Source organism: Balaenoptera ricei, chromosome 14 (genome assembly GCF_028023285.1).
Source record: "Balaenoptera ricei isolate mBalRic1 chromosome 14, mBalRic1.hap2, whole genome shotgun sequence".
Lineage (NCBI taxonomy): Eukaryota > Metazoa > Chordata > Mammalia > Artiodactyla > Balaenopteridae > Balaenoptera > Balaenoptera ricei.
The window spans coordinates 8,479,360-8,500,216 of NC_082652.1; the positions used below are offsets into that span (position 1 = coordinate 8,479,360).

Sequence of the window (20,857 nt, forward strand, 5' to 3'; positions counted from 1 at the left end):
GTGGAATCATTTAGTATGTACTCTTTTTTAGCTTAGCTTCTTTCATAGCATAATGATTTTGTGATTTATCCATATTTTTGTACATACTAGTAGTTCATTCCTTTTTATTGCTAAATAGTATTCCATTGTACAGATATACCATAGTTTGTTTATCCATTTACCTATTGATGGACATTTGGATTGTTTCCAGGTTTTTTTTTTAAATTTTATTTATTTATTTATGGCTGTGTTGGGTCTTTGTTTCTGTGCGAGGGCTTTCTCTAGTTGCGGCAAGTGGGGGCCGCTCTTCATCGTGGTGCGTGGGTCTCTCACTATCGCGGCCTCTCTTGCTGCGGAGCACAGGCTCCAGACGTGCAGGCTCAGTAATTGTGGCTCACGGGCCCAGTTGCTCCACGGCATGTGGGATCCCCCCAGACCAGGGCTCGAACCCGTGTCCCCTGCATTGGCAGGCAGACTCTCAACCACTGCGCCACCAGGGAGGCCCTCCAGTTTTTGACTATTACTAATAAAGCTGTTGTGAACATTTGTATACAAGTCTTTGCATGGACACGAGTTTTCATTTCTTTTGCGTAAACACCTAGGTGTAGAATGGCTGGGTCATATGGGAAGTGCTTGTTAAGAAACTGCCAAACTGTTTTCCAAAGAGGCTGCACCATTTTACATTCCCACCAGTAGCGTATGAGAGTTTCATTTGCCCTACATTCTGACAATGCTTGGTTTGGTCTGTCTTTTTGATTTTAGCCAATTTAGTGGGTGTGGCTTTAATTTGCATTTCCCTGATGAGTAATGATGTTGAGCATCTTTTCATGTGCTTATTGATCATTTGTGTACCTTCTTTGGAGAAATAGCTTATCAAATCTTTAGCCCATTTTTAATTGAGTTGTCTTTTTATTAATGAGTTGTAGAGTTCTTATTTATTTATTTATTTATTTATTTAAGTTTTTTTTTTTTTTTTGGTTTCGTTGGGTCTTTATTGCTGCGCTTGGGCTTTTCTCTAGTTGCGGCGAAGGGGGGATACTCTTCGTTGGCGGTGCGCAGGCTTCTCATTGCGGTGGCTTCTCTTGTTGCGAAGCACGGGCTCTAGGTGCGCAGGCTTAGCAGTTGTGTCTTGTGGGCTCTAGAGCGCAGGCTCAGTAGTTGTGGTGCACGGGCTTAGTTGCTCCGTGGCATGTGGGATCTTCCCTGACCAGGGCTCGAACCCGTGTCCCCTGCATTGGCAGGCGGATTCTTAACCACCACGCCACCAGCGAAGCCCAGGAGTTCTTTATATGTTCTGGATACCAGTCTTTTGTCCACTGTAAGTGTTGCAAATAGTTTCTCTCAGTCTGTGGCTTACCTTTTTTTTCTTAGTAGTGTTTCAAAGAGCAAAAGTTTTAATTTTGATTGAAATCCAATCATTTGTTTCCTTTTATATTTTGCACTTTTTTTTATACAAAAAAGAACTTTTGAGAAACTGTTAAGAAACTTTTGTTTACGCTAAGGACATTCAGATTTTCTCCTCTTGTATCACTTTACATTTTTTACAGGATAACACAGTCATGGATTATTGTTTAGTTTTAAATTAACTTTTAAAAAATAAATAAACTTTTTAAAAGTGGGAAGAACCTTTAAAATGGGTATTAAAAGAGTACATACCATATCATTACGCTCTTACAATGTGCAAAAGCTGTGCCGGTAGAGACTTCCCTGGCAATCCAGTGGTTAATACTCCAAGCTTCCACTGCAGGGGGCATGGGTTCAATCCCTGGTCTGGGAACTAAACTCCTACATGCTGCATGGCACAGCCAAAGGAAAAAAAAAAAACCAACAACAGCTGTGCTGGTAGAAGTCAGGATAGTGGTCACCCTGGACAGGGGCCAGTATATGGGAGATGCTTCTGGGGCGCTGGGAATGTTCCCTTTCTTGATTTGGGGCCTGGTTAAGGTTTGTTTGTTTTGGTTTGTTAAGTTTGTGAAAAATGTATCTAGCTGCAAACTTCAGTTTCTGAAAAATGTATCTAGCTGCAAACTTACAATTCATATTCTATGTGTTTCTACTTCTTTTCCAGGATTGTGTACAGCTGAATCAGTACACACTGAAGGATGAAATTGGAAAGGTAAATATCCCAGGAGCCAGGCTGGTTTTCCATACCTACCAAGGATGTCTTGGATACTGTGGAGGGAACCCCACTAGATTTGGGAGTGGGAGAGGAGTCCTTGGAGATGAGGCTGGGAGGCGGAGGGTTTTGTCATTTATGGTCCATCTGTTTTGTTTTATTTTGTTTTGTTTTTACATCGTACTGTGTTTCTACAAAAGCTCACAAAGCTTGCAGGGAAATTCCATATCACCAACATTGGTGTTGGCTTTTTTTCTCCTTAAGGTACTCTCACATCTGTTTTTGCTTTTATATCAGCCAATGGGCAGTATCATTGCAAGGGTCAAAAACTCAAATGCCAATAGAGAACAAGTGAATAATATAAATGAGGAAAACATGCTAGGTATAAGACAGTAGGGAGTGGTGAGGACTGTGGCAAACTGTTAACATATGGAAATGATTATGGCTCCATATCCATATCAGAATCTGGATTTTTATATCTGACCTGTTTTATAATGTTGGCCACCAATTCAAACTTTCTAAAAGCTGCAGATCCAGCAACATACAGGATGGATTTTGCCAATGGGCTGCCAGTTTGCAAGCTCTGTATTAGGGTCCTCATTTTGCATATCATAACTTCTGAATAGTATGTCACAGGCATCTCCCTTTATCCAGGGCTCCTATGGCGTGGTCAAACTGGCCTACAATGAAAATGACAATACCTACTACGTGAGTATCCACATCCCCCTCCCTCCCCATCCTTGTCCAAAGAAAAAGACTCCTTTCCAGCACTTGCCTTCCTGGAAGGTTTTCTTAGCTGTTGTCTCATTTTATTCTTAGGTCATGTTTATTCTGTGCATTAGGAAGGAAGTGGGGAAATGGGGAGGTGAAGTGATTGGCTCAGGAAGATTGAGTGAATAAATTAAGCAAACGTCTCATATCCTTACTCCGGGCTACCCTTTCTACATCCTCCATAGCACTAAGAACTGGGTGGTAGTGAGACATACTGCCCTGTGGCTGAGACTTTGAAATCAGTCCAATATGGGTTCAAATCCTTGCTCTCCCATGTGCCAGTTATGTGTCCTTGGACAAGTGACATAAATGCTGAACCTCAGTTTCCCCACGTGTAAAATGTCCCTTGCCCATCACTCCAGCTCACTTGTGTCTTGATTCAGTGGTAACAAATCCCAAGGTTTGTGGCCTCCCAGCTGGGAGAGCTGACCTGGAACCTTGGAAGTACCCTCTGGCCTGGAGGGACCCCAGGACTCCAGCTTCCACACAACCCATGGAGTTGACCCATTCCAGTGACAAGGTGCTCACTACATTGTCCTGCGGCTGCTGGGGCACTGACAGCTTGGGCAGGCCTAGGAGTGGAAGGAACTCTCCTTCCACCCTCCTCCCCGTTTTAACCAGGACATGGGGTCTTTCCTCCCACAGGCAATGAAGGTGCTGTCCAAAAAGAAACTGATCCGACAGGCGGGCTTTCCACGTGAGTTTGTTGGGCCAGGGCCTTTGTTCTTAGGTGCAGGGGCTGGGGCAATACAGAGAAGACCCACTGAATGGTGTCCCCTGCAGAGGTGTCCTGGGTGGATTCCCCTAAGACAGCGTTGGGCCTCCTGCTGACGTTTTAAATTCATTTTCTTTTAAAAATATTTATTGAAGTAATATAGGTATCAAGTAAAAAAAATCCCTCAGAGGAAAACAGTTTGACTGTTCCTCAAAAAGTTAAACATGCTGTCACCGTATGACCCAGCAATTCTGCTCCTAGGCATATATACCCAAGAGAATTGAACACACATGTTCACACATGCTCGTTCATGAAGGCTCATAGTAGCACTCTTCATAATAGCCAAAATGTAGAAACAACCCCAAATGTCTGTCAATGGATGAATGAATAAACAAAAGGTGGTCTGTCTAGTCAATGGAATATTATTCAGCCATAAAAAGAAATGAAATTCTGATACATGCTGCAACGCAGATGACCTTGAAAACATGATGGTAAATGAAAGAAGCCAGACAAAAAAGGCCACATATTGTATGATTCCACTTATATGAAATGTCCGGAATAGGTAAATCCACAGAGACAGCAGATTAGTGATTTCCAGGGGCTAGGGTTAAAAGGGAGTGGGGACTGACTGCTAATAGGTATGGGTTTTTTTGTGGGGGGGTTGAAAATGTTCAAGACTTAATGGTGAGGGACTTCCCTGGTGGCACAGTGGTTAAGAATCCGCCTGCCAATGCAGGGGACACGGGTTCGATCCCTGCTCCGGGAAGATCCCACATGCCACAGAGCAACTAAGCCCGTGCGCCACAACTACTGAGCCTGTGCTCTAGAGCCCATGAGCCACAACTACTGAAGCCCGTGCACCTAGAGCCTGTGTGCCTCAACTACTGAGCCCACACGCCTCAGCTACTGAAGCCTGTGCACTGTAGGGCCCGCGTGCCGCAACTACTGAGCCTGCGTGCTGCAACTACTGAAGCCCGTGCGCCTAGAGCCCGTGCTCCACAAGAGAAGCCACTGCAGTGAGAAGCCCGCGTGCTGCAACGAAGGGTAGCCCCTGCTCGCCACAACTAGAGAGAAAGCCTGCGTGCAGCAAGACCCAATGCAGCCAAAAATTAAAAAAATTAAAAAAAAAAAAAAAGACCTAGTGGTGATGGTTTCACAACCTTGTGAATGTACTAAAAACCATTAAATTATATATTTTAAAATGATGAATTGAAAAAATTGAAATACCAGAAGGTATTTCAATTATATCTACAAAAATGCAAAAGAACAGAAGGGTGTATAATGGAGATCAACAGTTTCTTGCTGTACTCCTCCCTCTCCCTGTAGGCAGCCCCCACTTTTAGCTCTTTGAGCAGCTGGTAGTTACTGCACGTGATCAGGTGTAGGTGAACATATGCTGCTCCAGCATGAGCTCCCTGCCAGCAGTGCTGAGCAGAACGTTGGCTTGAGCTGAAAAGAGAAAGTAGAGAAGAAGAAACATAAATCCCAAAACCCTGTCCTATCACCAGGACCCTGGTTTATCCTTCTTATCTGAACTCTGAGCCAGATGATATCCTTGTGCCATTATTTCTTGATGTATTAGTTTTTGACATTTACTTCTGACTTGCTCTGAGGATGACTTAAACCACTCCCTTCCTCCCTTTCCCTAACCAGGCAATGAGGTGATACCACAATGTTCAGCTCCTTTGTTGTTACTACCCTTGTCACTTTCTCCCTTGTTACAGCAGATGCAGCAAGTATCTTTCCTTTGACCTTGCCTTGCCTCTGTTCACATCCCACTCTGACACCTGCACCTCTGCTTTTACTTTTCCAAGGCTGACACATCCACATTCTGTTCTGTTAGTCACACTTAGATCCTTACTTACATATAACATGCAGTGCAAGTGTTTTGACTGTGGACCTTTCCATCACTGTGACCTTTTGACTATCAGTCACTGCAGGGCCAAGCAAGTCCTTTGTTTTTTCTCTCATCAGCTCTTACTTCTTTTCCTATCCTGGACTTTATTTTATATCTCTGCTACTTCCATGAGTTATGGAGGTGAAGGATAATGTTTTTGTCCATCTTATGGAGTGGGAAAACCGAGCCCCAGAGAGGGGAATATTGAGATTGCTGAACTAGACCTCAGACTTCTTTTCCTTGTACCTCAGTGAACTCTTGATTCTCACTGTGGCCTGGGGAATGGGACAGGAAGGAGAGAATTAACAGAAGGCTGGGCAAGGGGAATGGGTCTCCAGCGTCACTAGTTTCCAGCAGCAGAGGAGTCAGATGAAGAGAAGGCTGTTTAAAGCCCCTGGTGGGGCTTTTAGAGCCCCAGTGATTAAGAATCTGCCTGCCAGTGCAGGGGACACAGGTTCGATCTCTGCTCCGGGAAGATCCCACAACTACTGAGCCAGTGCCCTACATCTACTGAAGCCCACATGCACTAGGGCCTGCGTGCCGCAACTACTGGGTCCACGTGCTGCAACTGCTGAAGCCTGTGCGCCTAGAGCCCATGCTCTGCAACAAGAGAAGCCACTGCAGTGAGAAGCCTGTGCACCACAAAGAAGAGTAGCTCCCGCTCGCTGCAACTAGAGAAAGCCCGCGTGCAGCATCGAAGAACCAACGCAGCCAAAATAAATAAATAAGTAAATAAAGCCCCCTGTGGCATCAGCCATTCCAGCCCTTCTGAGAGCCCCCCACTTCATTTGTCCTGCCTACAGTCCCCCTCTGCAGAGGAAAGTCCTTTGCCCTGACTCTGGGATGGTTCATGTCTCCTCCAGGTCGCCCCCCTCCTCGAGGGACCCGGCCAGCCCCCAGGGGCTGCATCCAGCCCAGGGGCCCCATTGAGCAGGTGTACCAGGAAATTGCCATCCTCAAGAAGCTGGACCACCCCAACGTGGTGAAGCTGGTGGAGGTGAGGTGGGGAGACACGGAGGAGAGAGGGAGGAATGGTGATGGTCCAGCCCTGTCTCTGTTATTATCAAAATGCCATACCACTGGTTTCCAGGGAGAGCCACATCACATCAAACAGCCTGTTGCAGGGCTGAGTGGTAGTTATTTCTCCAGGCTCCTTCACCCTGTTATTTTGTGTAATCCTCACCCGTCGCTTAGACTATTACTTCCATTTTATAGACGAAGGAATTGAGGCTCAGAGGGATACTGAGGCTTGCCCTTCACCTGTTTCTCTCTTTTTGGAGCTGGTTCTCCTTGTGCTATACATATGTGTAGTTGTAGCACAAAAGCAGCCATTTGCAGGTAAACAAATGGACCTGGCTGTGTTTCGATAAAACTTTACTTACAGAAACGGGAGGGCCAGATTTGGCCTGTACGCTGTAATTTGCCAACCCCTGCTCTAGATCAGCAGTTCTCACACTTTTTGGTCTCAAGACCCTTTTACGCTCTTAAAAATAATTGAAGAATGCAGAAAACTTTTGCTTACGGGGGTTATGTTTATTAATATTTATCACATTAGAATTTAAAACTGAGAAGCTAAACAATTTTTTAATTCATTTAAAAACAACAATAATCCTACACATTAACGTAAGTGATTTTTTCAAAGAAAAATAACAGAACTCTAGGTAGGCCAGTGCCTGGGTCTGACTTTTCCTCGAAGGGCAGGGCTTAGGGTTCCAGGTTGGCTGTCCCAGGCCTCTGCCTAGGATGCATCCCTTTCTCAGGGCTCTTGTCCTGTGGCTCTTGGATGACTAGGCAAGGTGAGTGTGGTATGGGAAGAGGTGGGAGGACCAATCTAGCCAAGGAGTCTGTCTTTGTTTCTTCCCAAAAGAAGAGAGATGGTGGCTGCAGGCTATCTCCACCTGTCACACCGAGTTTCACAATTTTAACTCTCTGATGCTTGAGTTGGCCATCTTAGAGGAAGCCCGAGGGCACTTGGTTAGCGCATGTGTCTAGGTCCTGGCAGGATCTCCCTTCTCCCTTGTGCCCTGTGGTGTGTGGGCTCCCCACCCAACAAGACTCTTTGCCAGCTTGCCTGTTCATTCATTCATCAGACATTTCCTGAGCACCTACTAGGTGCCTAGTCCTGTTACAGGGCACCAAGGAGGCAACCAAGGTGCATACAATATGGTGCCTGCCCTTTGGAGAGAGGAAGATAGAAATAGTGATAAAATGAAAGCAGGAAGGCTGTAAAAGAGAGAAAGAAAGTGCTGTGGCAGTTCCAGGCAGGGAGACATCATTTCCTGCCAGGGCAGAGGGAATGGGGACAGGATTTGAATTTTCACCCTGATGACCAGTCCATCGTCTCCTAGGAGACAGGTGGGATTCTTATTCAAGCTGAGACATTTTCCAGGGGAGGCATCTGCCCCCTCCTTTTCATAACCTCCTTTCTGGGTATTTAGGACCCTTGAGGATTTGGCTAGAACAGGCATATTTTCCAGATGGCCATTTGGATCACGCACTCTGGGTTTTTTCCTGTGCCCTTCATCTTAACTAGGAAAAACAGTGGAAAGCGCAGCCCTCCCATTGGCAAATGCAGTCATGTGGAGATGCTTCCTCCCTGCTCATACCTTTTCTCCCTCTTCCTCTCTCCTGCTCCTCATCTCCGGCCTGTTCCATGTGGCTATGCCAACAGGTCCTGGACGACCCCAATGAGGACCATCTGTACATGGGTAAGAGAGCCCTTGCTTCCTGCCACCCTTGCTCAGGCAGCTGCCCCTGCCAAAGCCCAGGGGTGCTCTCCAGGCATCCCCTGCCCCTGGCATCTCCCACCCTTTCCTGCTCCAACTGGGTCCCACACAGAAGGCTGCACCCCTGGTTCAAAGCAGGAGGTGTAAAGGAGTTCTTGCTGGGAATTTATCTGGGTGTCCTATTCATCCATTTGCAGATATTTATTGAGTACCTACTGTGTGTTGGACACCATTCTAGGCACGAAGGATGCAGGGATGAGTACGAAAGATGAGGCCCTTGCTCTTATGAAGCTGGTATTCTAGTCAGGGAAGACAGATAGTCAACAACTACAGTCGGCCCTCCGTGTCCACAGGTTCTGCATCTGCAGATTCAACCAAATGTGGATTGAAAATATTAAAAAGAAAAAATTTCAGAATGTTCCAAAAAGTAAAACTTGAATTTGCAAAAAGTAAAATTGCACTGGCAACTATTTACATAGCATTTATATTGTATTCGATATTATAAGTAATCTAGAGATGATTTAAAGTATAGGGGAGGATGTGCATGGGTTATATGCAAATACTACACCATTTCATATAAGGAACTTGAGCATCTGTGGATTTTGGTACCCATGGGGGTTCCTGGAACCAATTCCCCATGGATCGGGAGGGATGACTGTAAATAAAGCAGATAATCAACTTCAGATAGATACTCTGAAGAAGATTAAACAGGGTGATGTGAGAGAGAGATGGAGGGGCCATGGCAGAAAAGAGGTGACCATTTAGCACCTGAATATCAAGGACACAGCCCTGTTGCATCTGAGGAAGAGCATTCCAGGCAGAGGAAACAGCAGGTACAGAGGTCCCAAGGCTGGTGAGAGCTTAGTGTGTTTGAGAAAAATGTGGCTGCAGCAGAGAAAACCAGGGAGAGGGGGTGGGGATGAAGATGGAGGGCCTGGGAGGCCATGATGGGGCATTTGGAGCCTTGAGGGGCCATTGAAGGGTCTGGGTCCTGCACACTGAAATGGAAGGACTCAGGTATGTCCTCAGAGACCTCATTTTTAAAAAGTGATGAGGACATGGGTCAGTTCTCAGTCAGTTCCCAGCATAAGCGCTGATGAGGGAAGGAAGTGCAGGACTAATTCAAAGCTGGACAGCAGACTCTCAGGCCCAGGAAGGCGTGATCAACAGGTCACGTGTCCCACTGTTGTCTGGCTTGGGTAGGCGTTCAGACTAGTGTATGCATTTCGCGCGGGTACAGATGACAGCCGGGAGGGGTATTAAGGAGATGAGTGGTATGGGCAGGGCCAAGCCCAGCCTGTCTCCTGGATGAGCACAGGGTGATCCTTTGCTGCACAGGGAGTGGTTAATCATAAATAATGGGTCTGGTTTGGAACTAGAGCTCAGAGCTCAATTTCCCCTAAAGTAGTTGCCATGGTTCAATTCCAAGGATGCTGTTGTTGCTTAGGACATTTTATTTTTCATCACCTCCCCCACCCAGGTTTTTATTATGAAAAATGTTAAAGTTGAAAGAAGAGTACGATGAGTACCTGTTTACCTACCGCCCAGATTCAACAGTTAGTAATTTTTGTCATATTTGCTTTGTCAGTCTAGCCACCCACCCATCCATTTCTCTGTATTTTTTTGCTGAACCACCCAAGAGTAAAGTAACAGACATCTTGACACTTCAGCCCCTAAACATTTTGGCCTGCATCTCCTACATGATCACAATAATCCTCCCGTTATTGCACCTGGAAAAGTTAATGCCAGTTCCTTAAGAGCATCTAGTGTGCAGGCCATATTCCAATTTTAGAACTTTAAAAACTTTCCTTTAGAAACATTTTAGAGGGTACACAGTAAACAACATCAGATATGATAACTTTAAAAAATTGTGAAACATTCATATAATAAAAATATGAACATCACAGAGTCATAATTTCTCAAAATGTGGTACCAACACCACTTTAAATATATGAGACGATTTTAGGTGTTATATGGACCAACATTTAAAAAATTTTTTAGATTTATCATTGCATAGGAAAAACTATAACCAGCACACTAAACTCATGATTTCCTGGATATTATTACCTGGGATAAGGCTAAAAGTTTTAACACTAAGTCAATTTAAAGAAAAGTGTGAAATAAACAGTAGTTTACATGGTATATAGATATGGCCAGATTATAAACATGGTAGGCAAACGAGTGAAGTTTGGGGAAATATAGAAGAAATCATAAAATGTAAAAGATAATTTTTGGCCCAGAATGGCATCCCCAGCATAATTTGCTCACTTGGGGCCCCAGACCTGACACCGAATGGCTTTGGGCCGTTTCTGAGGAGATGGGTTGTTCTTTCAACAAACATTACAGTTTGTCAGGCCCTGTTCTAGGTTCTTCAAGGAACGAAACTCAACCCCCTACTCCCCCACCCCCGCTCCCTCAGGGCACTTTATTGCTCTGGTGAGGATGGACAGACACACTCAGACCTAAGTATTAGGCACAGGCTTCCAAGGTGACAATATCATGGGAAAAAGCTAACCTGAGCAGGGTCACGGGAGTCAGGAGTTCCAGGTTGGGGAATTGCGAAACAGAGTGGCTCCTTGAGATGCCTCACTGAGGTGACATTTGTGCAGGACAGTGGAGACCAGATGGCAGAGGACATTTCACACCATTGTAAAACTTTGCCTTTCACTCTGAGCGAGAAGGGAGCCCCTTGAGGGTTTTGAGCCGAGGAGTCGAATGAGTGTGTAAAGAACGTGACCCAAGCCTCAAAGAAGAGTTTCCTAAGCCATTTGGACCAGGCAGCTTCATGGACAGAGTTTTTTACTTCTTGAGGTGGCAGTGTGGGAAGGAGCCATGCGATTTTGGTATGTGATTCCAGCGGTTTTGAAAAAATCCCGACACTGTTATTTTTTAGTTTCCAGCCACAGCTGTGTGTGGTGAGTACAGACAGGGCAGTGTGTGAAGCCAGGTTGCAGGTATCAGCAAGGGTTCTGCAACTGCAGGCCTGACCCTCAAAGGGTAGAGAATACGACTGGTATTTCTTGGGATTAAAAACTTTCCACCACTGCTCAGCTCCAGGAGCGGTTAAACTGTAAGTGACTGAAAATAGACCTGTTTCAACAGGCCAGCTTCCCTCATGCCAACCGAGTTATAGTGCTTGGGAGGAAGCACAGAAATTCATGAAGCAGCTCTTGAAAGTTAAGTTTACATAACCAAGGTGGGAAAGCGAGAGCTGAGGGCACCAGCGCTCCTGTCGGTGGAAGCCTTACCTTCAGCGCCATTACTTTTGCTTCTAACCACAGCCTGAAGCCACAGCAGATTTCCCCTAACTAGGGTTTGGCCAACACTGGTTGATGAACGTGAAAACAGGGTGGGGCCCTGGGGGAGTTAAGTTCCTTTTCAGGTCAGAACCTTTAAGCCCTCTTTTTGTCTGAGGAGCCGGCTCTTTCTCCTTGGCCGCCTCAGCCCTTGGACAAGCTTTGAAACAACCCTTCTTCCATAAGAAGCTCCAATGTGGGTAGATGCTTCCAGAAAACAGACAATTCCAAAGTCATTCTCCACTGGATTTTGAAATCCACTGTGCTGTTTTTTTTCATTTCCTAAGGTACAGCTTCATATTCCCACTTATATTTGTACAACCAGAACAAAATTAAAATAACTACACCACATGACCCAGCAATTCCACTCCTAAGTATATACCCCAAAGAACTGAAAACAGATAGCCACACAAATACTTAACATGAATGTTCATAGCAGCATTATTCATAATAGCCAAAATGTGGAAATAACCTAAATGTCCATCAGTTGATGAATGGATAAACAAAATGTGGCATATCCACACCATGGAATATTATACAGCCACAAAAAGGAACAAAGTACTGATACATGCTACAACATGGATGAACCTTGAAAACATGCTAAGTGAAAAAGCCAGTTACCAAAGGTTGCATATTGTATGAGTCCGTGTATATGAAATGTACAGAATAGGCAAATCTATGGAAACAGAAAGCGGGTTATTGGTTGCCAGGGCTAGGGGGAGGCACAGAATTTCTTTTTAGGGGCTGAAAATGTTCTGGAACTAGATAGAGGGGATGCTTTCACTGGAGGCAGTGGAATACTAAATGCCACTGAATCATGCATTTTAAAATAGTTTAATCTTCTGAAAATTTCACCTCAACTTTTAGAAATGCAAAAAATAACCCACCTCCCCAACAACAAAAAAACTGTGCATTCCCTGAATATGATTTATGTAATACTTGATGGTTGGGGGGGCGGTCCCCACATACACAGGGCTGGGAAGAAGCTGGCAGGGAGTGAGGCATTTGTGTGTCGCACATGATTGTGAGTCAAGAAGGGCCCGTTTAGGAGGAATAGGATGAGTTGGCCTTTGAGGTGGTGGGGAGATCTCCATCCCCCACCTCTAGCTCCAAGTCTTGGTTTGGATTGAGAGTCACAGGAAAGGGTTTGTGGGCCAGCTGACCACAGAGTGCTGAAGAGTTGGAACAATGTTATCCTTTTTATTTATTTATTTTTGGCTGCGTTGGGTCTTTGTTGTGGTGCGCGGGCTTCTCATTGTGGTGGCTTCTCTTGTTGCAGAGCACGGGCTCTAGGCACGCGGACATCAGTAGTTGCAGCACGCGGGCTCAGTAGTTGTGGCACACGGGCTTAGTTGCTCTGTGGCATATGAGATCTTCCCGGACCAGGGATCGAACCCGTGTCCCCTGCGTTGGCAGGCGGATTCTTAACCACTGCGCCACCAGGGAAGTCCTATCCAACAATTCTTGATGTAGCCTGGCAGCTTGGAAAATGTGAGAGGGGTCATCGATACCTGTTCTTGCTGTTTCTTGAATTGAAACTTTGCTAGAGTTCAGAAGTCCCCTAGGGCTACTTCTTTGTGCCTAAGTAAATTGACGTTTGGGTTGTGTCCCCTTAGACCTGTTCTTTGGCATAAGGTGGCTCAGGACCTGGGTGTGAGTGAGAGGACACAGTTCAGCATCAGTTAGATCCCTGGGAGTCGCCCCCACCCCCCAGGTATGAGAGGAAGATGAAAGGAGTCCAGGAGCCGCCCCCACCTGTCTCGGATCTTCCTGCTTTGTTTTCTCTGGTAGAGGGTCCTCAACTGTTTGAGGACTAGAAGTTCAGCCAGGCTGGGGTCCCAGGGATACCAGAAATCTCTGACCCCTAGCCTCCTCATGGGAACTTAGAAAAGCAGAACCTTCCATGGTTTTGGTTCAGTGGACTGTTCCTCGCCCCAGCCCCAATGTTAGTTTCAGTGCTTCTTGGTGTTTCTAGGGGTGGTTGGGAATTGGGGAAGAGGGGGAGGAAGATGGATTTCCAAATTCCCAGTGTAACCATTCACCCCCTTCTCTATCCTACAGTGTTTGAACTGGTCAACCAAGGGTGAGTGTCCCCATTCCCAGCAGGTGTGATGCTCGAAGCTTCTTGAGTTGCAAAGCTGAGTGAGGTGGTGAGAGAGGGCAAAGGCCAGCGTGTCTGGTTTGCTTTTCATGCATGTATCGACTTTTCAGGCCTGTGATGGAAGTACCCACCCTCAAACCGCTCTCGGAAGACCAGGCCCGTTTCTATTTCCAGGATCTGATCAAAGGCATCGAGTACTGTAAGTGGGGCCTGTGGGAGGACTCTCACCCAGGGGGTGCTTAGCATTCCCAGGTAGTGGATGGAAAGTGGAGGGTTTCTTATTTCCCTCCTGGAGCACAGGGAGGTGTGCGGGAAAAAGAACTGTCTGAGCTGCAGAGAGACCTGCTGGGGCCATGCCCCCCGCGAGCAGAAACCCTTCTTCCTGCCACACAGAAAAATTAAGAGCAATAGTGTTAGTGACTGTTTATCCAGCACTTTCTATGTGTCCCAGGCACTGTTAAGTGCCTTGCATCTTCCCTTATTCCCAACAACCTTGGGATCCTGTTAATCTCCTGGAACCTTAGTTCCTCATCTGTAAAATAGGAATAAAATATCTCTCGCCAGGTCTGAAATCAGCCAGGACATCAGCAGTATTGACTGGCAGGGTGTCCTTTCTGCTTCTGGTTGTTAAACATGTTGACTCATACCCTTTGCCTATTACATAGGATTGTTGTGAGATTGAAATGGGGTGAATGGGAAGCACTTAACACAGGGCAAGGCCTCAGACTGGGCATTCAGCAAAGTCAGCTGCTGCTCTTATTACCAATATCATCATTTCATCATCACCATCATCATCATCATCTTCATCATCATCATCACCCCAGAAATGCAGTTGGGTCTTCCAAACTATAGGACTGTCCTGTCCCATGAGCTGACATCCAGGCAGGAGCAGTTAGCCAAGTCCTCAGTCCTGTTGTGCTTCACACTTCAAATTGACCTGCTCCAGTCATTGTTGGTTTGGTGTTCAGGTTGAGTGGTGGCATTCGTAAATGAAAAGATGTTTGTCACAAGTCTTGAGGCTTCTAGCTGGGAGCCAAGCTCAACAAAAACTCTTCATGCACTCATGACTTAAGACTGTAGCAGGCAGTTACCAACTGCTGTTGGCAGTCAGTGTTTCTCTCCTCAATTTGGAGGATGGGACAACTTCCTTAGAGACACTCCCCTTATCTTTCAGAGCTGTGGGTGTTCAGCAGGTTTGAGAGGGGAAGGCTGGGAAGGGCCTGGGACCCTGGGAGAACAGAGAGGCTCCTGCCTGTGTCTCTGGGCTGTGTGGGCCACATGGAGCTCCTCACGTGGTTTTCCTGCCCCCCTCTCTCCCATCCCGCCCCCAGTACACTACCAGAAGATCATCCACCGGGACATCAAACCTTCCAATCTGCTGGTTGGAGAAGATGGGCACGTCAAGATTGCGGACTTCGGCGTGAGCAACGAGTTCAAGGGCAGCGACGCCCTCCTCTCTAACACCGTGGGCACTCCCGCCTTCATGGCGCCCGAGTCGCTCTCGGAGACCCGGAAGATCTTCTCTGGGAAGGTAGGTTTGGCCCTGCCTGCAATGAGGAGTTCTGCGTGTGTTATGGTCCTTTCAGCTGTAAGTGACAAAAACCCAACTCACTGGCTTAAACAGTGAATCCATTGGACCATGTGAATGAGGAGCGGGGTGTGTTTGTTTTCAGGCTTGGCTAGATACAGGGATTCAAAGATGAATCATCTCTCCATCTCTTAGCTCTGTTTTCCTTTTTTTAAAAAAAATTTTGTCTGCACCACGTGGCATGCGGGATCTTACTTCCCTGGCCAGGGATGAAACTGTGCCCCCTGCAGTGGAAGCGTGGAGTCTTAACCACTGGACCGCCAGGGAAGTCCCCTCAGCTCTGTTTTCCTGAATTAGTTTCCTCCCCGGGTGGATGGTCATCAGCAGCTCCAGACTACTTTCTACCAGTTTACCAGCCTCAATAGAAAGAGCTTCTTTTTTTTATGAAGAGCTCCAGTGAAAATCCTGGGATTGGCTCTGATTGGCCCAGTGTGGGTCATGTGCCCATCCTTGAACCAATCACTGTGCCTGGGGGAAGTGTTGCTCTCATTCATTGGCCAGGCCTGGGTCATGTGCCCACCCAGAGGCATGGGGTTTGGGGAGCAGGAATAGCCCCACCTAAACTCCCATGGACTGAGCAGTCAAGAAGAGGTGGTTCCCCAAAGAAAAGCTGGAGGATTGGATGCTGGACAGGTGAAAGCATCAGATGCCCTTTACTGCCCCTTGGCCCCTCACACGGAGCTCTTTGTCTTGCAGGCACTGGATGTTTGGGCCATGGGTGTGACGCTGTACTGCTTTGTGTTTGGCCAGGTAACAGGGTGGGGTGTCCTGTATCCTGGGTGTTGTGGGTTGCCCCCTTGGATTAATAATTATCTCTCCTTGTAGGGAGATAGAACTTATTCACTTAAAAAGTTATTTCATTTTATTTCCACAATTAGATCTGAATATGAAAAAAGATGCCTTCCCAAATATACATAGTTGTATATGATAGCCATATGTGTGAAAAAACGAGCTGTTAAAACAGAAGGATTGGCAGAGGCTCTAGAGGTTGTAAATACAGTAGTTGATGAATTTAGGGCAAGGACAGCAAATATGCCACCTCTACCCTCTCCTAAACTGGAGATAGGCATCACTAATCAATAACTGCACTCTTTCTTCCTGAGCCTGGTACTGCTTTGATGTTCTTCTCAACAGTGTTCCTAGAAGCTGTTGTTGGAGGAGTAGAATTGGAGTGGAAGTTAAAACCCGTTTGGCATTATTGATTTAGGGAGTGCTGTTTTGTCTTCTTTCTGTTGTTGTTCTTTTGTTGTTTTTATATAACTGACATTTAGGGGCTTCTATTTTAAACTCTGAAGTTCCGATTGATTATGTGAGCAATAAAAGTGAGGATTATTCCTTTTCATGAGCTTGTACTCCTATTGAGGAAAGCTTAAGAAACTAGTCCCATGAGGAAGTAAAGGAGTTTATAATCTCCTCCCCCCACCCAACATTTGATGAGAAAATTTTCAATCATATAGCCAAGTTGTTAAGAATTGTACCTCCTTACATATGCTTCAGAGTGCAGTCATTAGCTAGAGCTCACTATTGGTGGTTTTCATTTTTTTCTTTTGGGGTAAAATTTACATATCATGGAACATGCAGATCTTAAGTGTACTATTTAATGAGCTCTGTCAAATTGATACACCTGCACAATCCAAACTCTTATCTCGTTACTGCTCTTAATGAAATCATTTTCCTTGGACAGGAGTGGACCAGGTCACTTTCTGTGACCTCTTCCAACGTTCTGAGCACCCCACATAAAGGTTTCTTTTTCCAGCACTATGCCTGAGCTCCTCCTGGGTCAGGCCCTCCACCAAGCGAAAGCGTCAACTTGTCACCCAGGAGGTGATGCATGAATGGGCTTCAGAGTCAGCCCACTCTAGGCTTTGTGCTTCCCAGGACACGGCACCTCTCTGAGCTTGTTTTTTTCTCGTCTGTAAAATGAGAATAATACTTATTACTTTTTATGGCTTCTGAGAGGATCAACAGAAATAATTCAAGCATTCATTAATTCAGCAGGTATTTATTGAGCCCCTACTTCGTGCCAGGGATGTTCCTGGGCACTGGGTGTCAGCAGTGAGCAAGATAGACAAAAATCTCTGTCCTCTTGGAGCTGATGTTCCAGTGCAGGAGTTAAACAGTGAATAAATACTTTTTTTTTTTTTGACATCTTTATTGGAGTATAATTGCTTTACAATGGCGTGTTAGTTTCTGCTTTATAACAAAGTGAATCAGCTATACATATACATATATCCCCATATCTCTTTCTTCTTGCGTCTCCCTCCCTCCTACCCTCTCTTTTTTTGTTTTTTTTGGCCGCACCATGTGATATGCGGATCTTAGTTCCCCAACCAGGGATTGAACCTGTGTCCCGTGCAGTGGAAGCGTGGAATCCTAACCACTGGACCGCCAGGGAAGTCCCCAAATACATATGTAATATAATGTCAGGGGGAGGTGCTATGATGAGAAATCACATGGAGGTGGAGGGGGTGTCTGTTTTAGACAGGAGCTCCGGAAGGCCCCCCTGAGCGGGTGAGCTTTGATCAGACACCTGAAGGATGGGAGAAAACAAGCCACGCAGATGTTGGTGGGAAGAACATTCCGGGCAGAGGTAACAGCCAAATGAAATGTTGGTGCTGAGAAACCTCAGTACAGGGCCTGGTCCAGGCTAAGCCCTCACAAATCACAGCTGCTGCTGCTTTGTCTTTTGTATTGTTCTTTGTATTATTATTATTGTTCAACTGGCAGGTGGGTGAAAAGAGTGTTTGCTTGTGTATAAGTTGGTAAGTTAAAGCACAGCTACAGAGGAAAGCCAGTGTGGTTAGGAAGGCTCTAGCCCTTCTGGAAAGACAGTCCTGGTCCTTTTAGATCTTTGGGGAATGGGATCTGCTTTGTCCCTGGATTGGGCCACTGGGCTGTTTCTTTCTCTGCTGCAACCCATGTGGAATGCTGCCTGCCCTTGCAGGACAGATGTGCCAGCCATTGACGGCCACCCTGTCCCTGACCTGTCTTCGCAGTGCCCATTCATGGATGAGCGGATCATGTGTTTACACAGTAAGATCAAGAGTCAGGCCCTGGAATTTCCAGATCAGTGAGTATTGTCCATCTACCCCAAGTCACCTTCCTCTCCGAGCCCTTGGTGACGTCCTCCACCCCTGATGTATCTCCCATCCCCAGGCCTGACATAGCCGAGGACTTGAAGGACCTGATCACCCGCATGTTGGACAAGAACCCCGAGTCGAGGATCGTGGTGCCTGAGATCAAGGTACCTGGGGGCCGCTGCTGCCCCTTGGGGCGTGTGCTGGAGCCTCAGCCTGTGTCCTCTGCTTGGAATTGTCTGGCTCAACCCTGCCTCGGTCAGGCCCCACGCCCCTCTGTTTACAGCACTGCGTCCTTCTTGGCACCACTGCCCTCCCATGTCCTGGGGCCTCTGGGGTGCTGGGGGCTTGTGGGGGAGGATCTGGGACTCGTGTTCACTGTGATTGTGGAAGTGGGATCCACTGCCAGCCGAGGAGCTAGCACTCGCTCCAATCGGCTTGGGGTGATGGCATCCACCCTCCCTAGACCGGACCAGACCAGGTTTCTGTGTGCTCCACCGTGTGGCTGCTGAAATCCTGGGGTCTTTTCTTAGACCCTGCCTGTCCCTTTGAGAAAGTACAGTTGGGGTGGGAGGAAGTTAGTGAGCACTTTGACCCCCCATCTCTGATCCCGGCCTGCTGAATTCCACTCTGTTGCAGAAAGCACTGTTAGAAGAGATCCCTATCCACCCCCTACAACCCTGCCAATGGCACGTGCACACACATGGATCTTTAAGAAATCTAGAGATTTGCTTCGGGAACTCCTAGGCACCTCAGCTAACTAGCAGTTGAAGAGGGGGCAGCCCAGAAGGTTACAGATAAGGGCTTGGACCCCAGGGGCAGGTGGTTGCGGGGCAGACCTCTGCCTGGGTCCTCTCCTGGTCGTGTCCTTCTCCCTGTGCCACCCCATGCCTCTGTTTCCCGTTCTGTGAAATGGGTGCCTGCTCCGAGCTGAGCCTTCCAGGCATCAGGGAGAGTTGCTGAGGAGTGATGGGTGCTCCTCAGACAACCGTGCAACGCAGATGGCGAATTCCAGGCGCTTCTGCCGAGACCTGGGGCCAGATGGAGAATCCAGCCCGGCTCACGTTCTGGCCTCGTCGCTCCCTCCCATTCTCTGTCCTTTGTCTGTTTCACATTTCCTCCCACCTCGCTCACCCCCCAGCCTCTGCCTGGCTTGCCTGCTCTCTTGCACGCCTGACCTCAGGCCACTGCCTCTCCCCTCCCGCGTCCCCTCCCTGGCTCCGCTCATAGGCAGGGTTCCTGGGAGCCAGTTGTGCCCGCCCCTCACCCCTCCTGTCATTCGTTGAAGCTGCACCCCTGGGTCACGAGGCACGGGGCGGAGCCGCTGCCATCGGAGGATGAGAACTGCACGCTGGTCGAGGTGACAGAAGAGGAGGTGGAGAATTCGGTCAAACACATACCCAGCCTGGCAACCGTGGTAAGGTGGGGCAAACCACTGCCTGAGAGCAGGGACAGAGAGCCCGCGGCAGGCCAGCGAGGATGAGCTGGGACGTGGGCGGGCGACTAAGAGGTAGACGTTGGGCCTGAACGTCAGGGGATGGCCGGGTCTGCCCCTCACCTACAGCGACCAGCCTCTGGGCCTTGGTCACACATCAGGCCAGGTGGCCCCTGCATCTTCTAGTGTGAGCTCTGTCTACAGCCAGGTCCGAGGTTACTGTAGACAGGGATAGCCCCTCTCTAAGGATTGTACTGCCCCTTCTGGAATTCCTGCTTTCAGAGCGTGTCAGGGGAACAGGAGGAGGGGAAGGGCCAGGGCAGGTGCCCAGGATGGCAGCTGGAGCCAAGGTCTCCAAGACGGGCTCCCCATTGGCTGGGTCTTCAGTCCCCAGAGCAGATGACTGAGCTCGTCTCATCTCTGCCCTGTGGGCAGCTGCCAGGGCTAGAGGCAGGGCCCCCACTTCCCATGCCTCAGAAAGCTCTTCCTGACTTCTGAGGGTGGGCGTTTGCTCAGGAGCCACTGGGACCCCTTTTATGGCCTTACATTTGGGTCCTGACCCAGGAAGAAGGAGCTAGAATTGGAGTCCCCAGGCCTAGCCTCGAAGACTCAGGGAATCACCCACTTGCCAAGCCTCTGCCCAGAGGGTGTGTGGCTCCAAGAGGGAGACCAGGACCCTCAGGGCCCTGGGGCCCAGGCTGCAGTCCTAGGGGCAGAATCCGGTGGGCTGCCCCACCATGGCCACCTCGGGAGTCCCGGGTGTGTTTGGCCAGCACCAGCCCCAGCAGGCAGGCAGCGCCCTGGGCTCTGGGAGGGGAGGCTCTGCCGTGTCCAGCCTCGAGTGACCACCCCCTTAGGAGCCCCCAGTGCTGGCTCCTTCGCTCCCAGCTTTGCACCTCATCCTCTGCTTCCCCACGTACTTTCTCTCTCCCTCCAAAACCTGAGCCCCCGGGTGGGGCATCCATTCACGTCTTCCTCCTCCTCCCCGACCAGGGGCCTCTGCATGGTCTTCGCTGTTGAACACTCACCCACACACACCCCCTCCTTCTCATCCACCCGCTGCACCCACATCCTGAGCCTGCCGTGGGGAAGGCAGCTGACCTCGGGCTCCCAGCGTCCACCCTGGGTTATTCTGTTCCTGGTTGTGGATATTCTG

General features: G+C 47.9%; 1 protein-coding gene across 8 annotated transcripts in view; it reads left to right on the forward strand.

The window, feature by feature from the left end:
* The window catches only part of CAMKK2 (calcium/calmodulin dependent protein kinase kinase 2), a 52,940-nt gene that overhangs the window by 18,911 nt on the left and 13,172 nt on the right, over positions 1-20,857 (forward strand). For 7 of the 8 annotated variants that reach the window (XM_059895714.1, XM_059895713.1, XM_059895711.1 and 4 more), the window contains exons 3-14: positions 2,048-2,095; positions 2,750-2,803; positions 3,512-3,563; positions 6,342-6,475; positions 8,150-8,186; positions 13,562-13,583; positions 13,712-13,800; positions 14,933-15,132; positions 15,886-15,939; positions 18,186-18,259; positions 18,346-18,433; positions 19,555-19,683. In XM_059895714.1, coding sequence (XP_059751697.1) covers positions 2,048-2,095; positions 2,750-2,803; positions 3,512-3,563; positions 6,342-6,475; positions 8,150-8,186; positions 13,562-13,583; positions 13,712-13,800; positions 14,933-15,132; positions 15,886-15,939; positions 18,186-18,259; positions 18,346-18,433; positions 19,555-19,683 — 981 coding nt within the window. The remainder of the gene's footprint in view (positions 1-2,047; positions 2,096-2,749; positions 2,804-3,511; positions 3,564-6,341; positions 6,476-8,149; positions 8,187-13,561; positions 13,584-13,711; positions 13,801-14,932; positions 15,133-15,885; positions 15,940-18,185; positions 18,260-18,345; positions 18,434-19,554; positions 19,684-20,857) is intronic. The other variant, XM_059895718.1, reaches the window with a different exon arrangement.